This window comes from Egretta garzetta, unplaced genomic scaffold (assembly GCF_000687185.1).
Source record: "Egretta garzetta isolate BGI_Z169 unplaced genomic scaffold, ASM68718v1 scaffold421, whole genome shotgun sequence".
NCBI lineage: Eukaryota > Metazoa > Chordata > Aves > Pelecaniformes > Ardeidae > Egretta > Egretta garzetta.
The window spans coordinates 169,746-177,122 of record NW_009258680.1 but is presented as its reverse complement, the minus strand read 5'-3'; the positions used below and the strand labels follow the sequence as shown (position 1 = coordinate 177,122).

At 54.9% G+C, this 7,377-nt stretch overlaps 2 protein-coding genes across 2 annotated transcripts in view; one reads left to right on the top strand and one right to left on the bottom strand.

The window, feature by feature from the left end:
- CHCHD5 (coiled-coil-helix-coiled-coil-helix domain containing 5) overlaps positions 1-7,377 on the bottom strand; it is a 17,135-nt gene that overhangs the window by 1,820 nt on the left and 7,938 nt on the right. The window contains exon 3 of the transcript XR_004841194.1: positions 2,077-2,401. The gene's annotated coding sequence lies outside the window, so the exon portion shown is untranslated. The remainder of the gene's footprint in view (positions 1-2,076; positions 2,402-7,377) is intronic.
- LOC104135296 (LIM homeobox transcription factor 1-alpha) lies at positions 1,285-4,556 on the top strand. The gene is made up of 6 exons (XM_009648926.2): positions 1,285-1,511; positions 1,980-2,137; positions 2,234-2,311; positions 2,965-3,097; positions 3,661-3,819; positions 4,402-4,556. Exons 1-6 carry the CDS (start codon positions 1,337-1,339, stop codon positions 4,554-4,556), a joined length of 858 nt encoding a protein of 285 aa, XP_009647221.2. The 5' UTR covers positions 1,285-1,336.

Here is a 7,377-nt window from a genome sequence, read left to right as displayed (position 1 = left end):
ACCAGCGAATGGGCTTGAGCTGGAAATCCTTGGGCGAGATTCTCTGGGTTGCAAGGAACACGGGGGCAGACCACATCACCAGTACCCTCCACCCGGGCTTAAAGTCCAGGGCTGTTCATAACTTCGTGTTCGGCAAGAGGCCACGTGCTCCTGGCTGATCCCAGAGAGCCGTGCTCGCGGGCTGGCTCCATCGCCGGGTCCTTTTTTATCCTTTTTTACTTCTTTTTTGGTAGTTCACTTCTGTCAGAGAAGGATGTCGGTGTTAGGAAAGGGACAGAGTTGGACTCAGCCCAGATTGGGACTGGGATTGTGCCTGGAACACGCTCCCAGTTTGCCCCTGCGCTACGGCAGTGAGAGGTTGTGGTTAAAAGGCGGCTCTGTACTCCCAGCTTTTTCACCTCAAATTCAAATATTATTTTTCAAGCGTGACTTACGGAAGGACAAAGAGGAAAGGGGGGAGAGAAAGGGAGACGGGGAGGGAGAGAGGAAGACGCATGCAAACACGCTCAGACAAAGGAGAGAGAAATCCCACACCATTCCAGTTGGAATGTCCCAGACACTTCAGCCGAAAGCCACCGCACCGCACAAATCCATGGTGGTATTTGGAAGGGATGAGCCCACCCCTGTAAGCCTCTTCATCCTGCTCCACAGAGTTTGCCAGGAGGATTAACCCAGTCTTGTTCTCAATCCCAGTTTATGAGTTCCCTGCTGGTGGGGAAGATCCTGTGTGTTTAAACAACAGCCTAATTAATCCCTATTTTATTACTTTCTCTTGTCAAGTGGCTAAATAGAAGCTGTCAGCCGGCAGCCACCGCCGCTCACATTTGTTTAGATCCCAAATTACTTCATCAGAACCATCTGCTCCGTACGCGGGGCGCTCAGCAGTTGTTTATTTCTCTCGCTGGACACGGTATGGGGCACAAACAGCCTCCCCCGTGGGACTCCCTTGCCTACGGCTCCTACAAGCCCTGGGGACAGGCCCGGCGGGGTCCGTGAAGTCCTCTCCCTAGGAGCGACCCAACCAAGCCAGGCAGTGAACAGCCCTAGAGAGGAGGAGGGGAGATAAAGCTCTGTTGGGTCAGGCAGGTTTGTGTTCCTCCCTGGGGGTATGGGAGGTCAGAAAGCCCCCAAAACCAGAGCTGGGATGCACGCTTCTTGCTGGGATGTGCCAGCACAGCTCCCAACATCCACTCCCTTCTCCCCTTTGGCTTCCCAAGCCCCAAACCCGGGCTGATCTTCCCCGCCCAAGTGTCTTAACCACCAGGACCTTCTTTGCAGGCTGTTCCAGACCAAATGCAGCAGTTGCTTGAAGGCCATCGCCCCCTCCGAGCTCATCATGCGGGTGCTGGAGAACGTCTACCACGTTCACTGCTTCTACTGCTGCGAGTGCGAGCGGCGCCTGCAGCGGGGAGACGAGTTTGTTCTCAAGGAGGGGCAGCTGCTCTGCCGCAGCGACTACGAGAAGGAGAAGGAGATGCTGAGCGCTATCAGCCCGGCACCCACTGAGTCCGGTGAGGGGCCGGGGTGGGAGCGGTGCTGAGGGTTGGGGAACCAGGGTGAACCTTGTAGAGGACCGGTACCGCCTGGTCCCTAATTAATGATAGGGAGGGCTTCGGAGGGAGGAGATGGAGGTGGGTGGAGGTTGTGGCGTCTTCTCCCCTTGGCGATAGGCAGCCGAGGGGGTCCCAGGCTGCTGAGATCGACCGGGCTGAGCTGGAGAGGTTTGGGTGGGCTGCTCGGAGGCGTTACAGAAGGGACGATCCAGGGCCAGGGTGGCCCAGTGGCTTTGTCTCTGAATTGGCAGCGTTCCCCCGAGCCACAGCGCAGTCCACGAGCTTCGCTGGCTTCGTTCTGCGCTTCTGCTCTACATCGCCCCTCGGAAGGAGCAAAACTCTTGACCAAAAGTTTCCTTGAACCCTGGGAGATGGCTCCGCCAGGCCGCTCTCTGCTGAATCACCGCTCCTGATCTTCCGTTGCAGTGAAAAGCGAGGACGAAGACGGCAGCCACTCGCACGGCAAAGGCAGCGAGGAGAGCAAAGACCACAAACGCTCCAAGCGCCCGCGCACCATCCTTACCACGCAGCAGCGCCGGGCATTCAAGGCCTCGTTTGAGGTTTCCTCGAAACCTTGCAGAAAGGTATAAGGAGGCCACTCAGCACACAATTGCTGGCTTGGATCCTTTTGTAGTGCGATTTAAAAAGTTCTGATTCAGCTCTCCGGGTTTTGTGGACAGGTAAGAGAGACCCTGGCAGCCGAGACGGGCTTGACCGTGCGGGTGGTACAGGTCTGGTTCCAGAACCAAAGAGCCAAGGTGAGTGATGGTCCCTGTGCCGTGGCCGGGTTCTGCGGGACTTGTGGGACGCCATGCAGGCTTGTTGTGTTAAAAGGGAACGTAGAATAGCTGAGAAAAAAAGAGAACACAGTTAGAGGAACAGCAGAGCAGCTAGGCAAGAGCATCCATGGGCCCACCGAGTCCTACGACACCTATCTAGTAGCAGCAAAAGCTCAAGGAGAAATAAGAAAATGGATTAATTATAGATGGTTGCAGGGCTTAACATTTCTCACGTTGGGTTTTTTTTTTCCCGATTACTCTTTTTCTGCTTGCTTCTTCCCCCTCACTATAGAAAGACTGGAAGGATTTCCCACTTCTTTCACCCAGAAGTTGAAACGTTTCCAATTTTGCCAAATTGAAAGGGTGAAAAGGGGAAAGAGGTGGCTTTGAGAACCTCGCTTTGCAGTAAAATGAAGTCCTTCTCATTTTTTGAAACTGCAGACGGCATCTCCCACCTCTTCTGCCAGCCCCATCTCTCCCGCGGGGCCGACTGCTGCAGAGAACGTTGGCGGCAGGGGCTTCACCCAGGAGCCCGAGCAGGGCTCTGTCACGGCAGCGGGTGCATTAAACGCACCCCACGCCCCTCCTCTCGCCGTCAGGACCCTAAATCCAGGGTCTCCATCTCCTTGCAGATGAAGAAGATCGCTCGCAGGCAACAACAGCAGCAGCAGCAGCAGCAGGAGCAGGACCAGCTGGGCAACCCTCGCTTAGGGACCGGGCGAGGGACCGGTCGCAACAGCAGGCAGAGCAACGACGATAGCGAAGGTGAGGAAGCCGCCGCGCAGGGCGACAGCTCCGGGGGCTGCGGGCTGGGATGGAGGGGATAGGCCTGGATGCGTTTGAGAGCGAATGCGCGCGGGGGGAGATGAGCAAAAAAGCGTGCAGGTTGTAGGTGAATCGGTACGGGATAACGAGGTCACAACCAGCAAGGCTCGTGGGCGCTCGCGGCGCGGCACCTATCTCCTTGTTTTGAGAAGACAACGGGGTTGGTTTGTTCCCTGCTGCACGTTCACAGCGCTGGTCCGGGGTCGGACCACCAAATATTCCTGCAGCAATGCAAATAATGTTCTTGTGACGGTGCTGCGTGCTGGCACCCTTTGATTCAACCCATTCCCCCCCCGGGTTGTGTCTTTAGATGGCGCGGCACCTATCTCCTCATTTTGAAAAGACAACGGGGTTGGTTTGTTCCCTGCTGCATGTTCACAGTGCTGGTCCGGAGTCGGACCACCAAATATTCCTGCAGCAATGCAAATAATGTTCTTGCGCCGGTGCTGCGTGCTGGGCACCCTTTGATTCAATCCATTCTCTCCCCCTGGTTGTTTCTTTAGACGGCGCAAGCGTTCACGGCCTGGATGGGCTCATGGTTCCCTACCCCAGGATCCCCCAGCAGCAGCTTCTGCCCCTGGATCAGAACGGCTACAGCACAGATTTGTACAGACAAGGGCTGACGCCGCCCCAGCTGCCAGGAGATCATCTGCACCCCTACGGTAGGAGAGCAGTGTGGAGATCGTGCTGCCTCTGCATCAAAGCTTCATTTCTCAACGAAAGGGTTGTCCAGCGCTGGAAGGGGCTGCCCAGGGAAGGGGTCGAGTCCCCAGCCCGGGGGGGATTTAAAAGCCGGGCAGAGGCAGTGCTGAGGGCCGGGGTTTGGGGGTGGGATGGCAGGGGTAGGGGAACAGTTGGGCTTGAGGACCTTAAAGGTCCTTTCCAACCCAAACGATTCCATGATTCCAAGCTGCACAGAGCAGTCCAAGTCATGAAGAAGCCAACTTCGCTGCGACCGCTGACGAAGCCGGCAGCAGCGAGCGCTCCGCGGGACTCAGACTTTGCACAGAGCCTTTCTCAGAGGAGGTTTGGTGGCTGCGCTCTGCAAGTCAGGCTGGGGTTTTACCTCCATCCAACGTGAAATGTTTGGGTGAGGGAGGAAAGAGTTATGCCTAAAGCTGGTCCTGGGCATACCTGCTCAAGGCGACCATGGCTCCGGGGGAAACACGGCCCTGCAGGCAGCCTTTTTTCTGCACTGCGAGACGCACTCATGCCACATTCACGCCTCTTCCTTCCTCTTCTAGACTCGGAAGGAGTTTTTCACGACATGGACAGTGACAGCATCAGCCACCTGGGAGACTGCCTGCTGTCAACGGCTGAAGCCAACCTCCTCCAAGCCCGCGTGGGCAACCCCATCGACCGACTCTACTCCATGCAGAGCTCCTACTTCACATCCTGACCATAGAAAAGCTCCCGACTCTTCACGAGTATCTCGGATGGATGCTGCTTCACATTCAGAGGAGGGTGAGGGAGAAGAAACCAGGCTGAGACCCTTCAGAGACGTTCCTCGAGCACTGCACGACGGAGGAGGCAGCTACGGCCGCCGCACATATAAGCACTACTTCACGGAGACCTTTCACGCCTGAAGGACTTTGGATCGCCTCGCTCCTTTTTTTCTAGCCACGAGTAGATCGATGCTATGATGTTGTTTAGCTGTAACTTTAGCAGTTTGTCCAGTGTTTAAGCTTTTGAGCGTTATGTCCTGCAAACAAAGACTGGCCAAGCTCACCGGAGCCGCCCCTGGAAGTAGGAGGTGCCCTTCTCACAAGAACTGCATTTATTTAAGCCTTGGTTGCAGCCGAGCCGCTTGCTGTGCTGCTTTGCCTCATTTCCCCACCCAGACGCAGGCTTCATGGGACAAGGTTAATTTTCCACGGGAAAATCCAAGGTCCTGAGACAACTCTAAAGGATGCCACTGCTGCTTCAGAGACTTCCTTCATGGGTGTCCGTCAGTCGGACCAGGACAGGGTTTTTTTTAACGTTTGACATTTCAGAAATGCACAGGAGTTTGCCTCCCTCCCCGCCCCCCCCGACTGAAACGGCTGCGCTCGGGCGCCTGCTTCAAGAAACAACACAATATTTATCCTCTGTCACGTTCGAGGATGCCAAGAGGAGTGTAACACCCCTGCAGTGAGTTCTCCATCGCCCTTGTGTCCGTCTGTCTGTCCCAAAAGGGGCACCTTTACTCCCTGTATGGACAGAACAAAGACTTATTCTCACAAAACCACCGCTGCCGGCCACGCTGCTTTCTGTTTGTTTCTTTTTTTGAAGCACAGTGAAATGGTTTTACTCTAAAATAGAAAGTCCTTCCTCTGCAGCTCTGTCCACGGAGGGGTTTCCCCACCCTGACTCCGCTCCCGGTTCACCCAAAGCATCCTGGCTCCTCCCGACGAGTGGCGAGAGGAAGAAACGGGATCGTGTTATCCTACAAGGCGCCCCTGCCAAGTCCCTGAATTCCCAGAGGCCACATTCGGTTTTCGCTTCAAGGGCAACCCAGGGGCAACCTCAGGACTCAGCCAAGAGCAAAGCACGTCTGCGTTGCGGACTGAAAGGAAAAATCCACTTTCTCGAGCCACGCCACCAGGCAGGCGAGTTACAAAGGCACTGCGTACCCACAAAAAGGGCAGGAAAGAGAGAGCGGAGAATGGAAGCCTGAATTATTACCAAAGGGAAATTCTTTATTCTCCTGCTTGAGACCCAAGGCTGGGATTTCATTCTTTAGATACGTGAAGGACAGCCGGTATTCCTGGAAAGGTCAGGTTTTCCCATGAGCCTGCTTACAGCACGCCAGCCGAAGGCACACGGTCCTCCCGAACCAACCTTCCCTTCTCTATTTGAACTGGCAGACGACTCCAGAAGGAAATAACGACTTATTTTTAAACCTTGGATCTGCGGAGTTGCGAGCCTAAGCGCCGCACCCCGCAAACCTGGCGGCCTGACGGTTTCTGGACGTGGTGTGTTACCCCTGAGCCTCCGCAGGCTTGTCGGTCTGATTTTCAAGGTGTGTAGCCTCTCAAATGAGGGGGGGAAAAAAAAAAAAAAGAATGGGTAATTTTTGTTGTCTGCGGTTAGGGAGGAAGATTCCCAGGAACGGCGTAATCCTGGATTTGGGGAGGAAAGGAGATGCAGTCCTGATGCGGTTTTGCTTTTTATCAGGATTTATCGCCTTCTCAACCCGCTCGCAGGGAGCTGACGTAACGGATGACGCGTAACAGAACCACAGCCCTTATAGAGATCGCTCCGCCGTTGCTTCTCCTTTAATAAAGCTGTGTGAACGTGACACGTGCTGATGTGCAGTCACTTCCCGTGGTGTTTCCAGCACCAGGTTCCGTAGCTGGACTCGCCTTTGCTTTCGGTATCCGTCTCTCCCCCGAAGGCGGTTGTGTACGTAGCTTACAGACACGCCGGCACTTCTTTTGAGGAGGGAAGGGGGAGCCTTTCGCAGGAACAGCTATTTAGGACAAACGTTTGCCCAGATAGGACAAGTTCTAGACCAAGCTGCTGCAGTTGGGTGACTTCCACCTTTGTCGGGCGGTCATCCGGCCCTAAGAAACGGAAAAAAACTCCTAAAGCCGTATGTTACTTTTTAGAGGCTCTTGCACTGGAGACCGTCTCAGTTTAGATGAAGTTTTAAGCGAATGTAACAGTGAACCATGTAAAAATTGATGTTTCTCCCAAATACCAGAGCCAGCTTCGCCCGTCGAACCCCCGCCCTCTCTTCCTTGTGATCTAAGTGCTGTTGATGTGCCGATGTTTGGGGTTTTGGGGGTTCTTTTTTTGCATGGACGTTCGAAAAAAAAAAAAAAAAAAAAAAAAAAAAAAGAAAAAAAGCAAACTCTAAGTGGAAATCTGAAGCTTGCCTCAGCGCAGGCAGAACAAACTGCACGCACGAGCGGTCTGCTGGCTCCCTGCAGTCCCACGAAGGTTGCCCTGGGCTCCCCAGGAGGACGGCCCATCCGTTCCCTTTCCCAGGAATCATAGAATCATAGAATGTTTTGGGTTGGAAGGGACCCCTAGAGGTCATCTCGTCCAACCCCCCTGCAGGAGCAGGGACACCTTGAACCAGAGCAGGTTGCCCACAGCCCCGGCCAACCTGGCCTTGGATGTTCCCAGGGATGGGGCCTCCACCACCGCCCTGGGCAACCCCTCCCGCTCTTTCCCACCCTCATCCTAAAGAATTTCCCTCCTCCTCCCCTCGCAGTCGTTCTCGGCGGCTGCGC

Bases quoted from the DNA above. Each gene is read 5' to 3' on its own strand.
- LOC104135296 (XM_009648926.2), top strand. From the start codon at position 1,337: ATGCGGGTGCTGGAGAACGTCTACCACGTTCACTGCTTCTACTGCTGC. The intron at 2,138-2,233 runs GTATAAGGAGGC...TTTTGTGGACAG, and splicing joins CCTCGAAACCTTGCAGAAAG to GTAAGAGAGACCCTGGCAGC. The intron at 2,312-2,964 runs GTGAGTGATGGT...ATCTCCTTGCAG, and splicing joins TCCAGAACCAAAGAGCCAAG to ATGAAGAAGATCGCTCGCAG.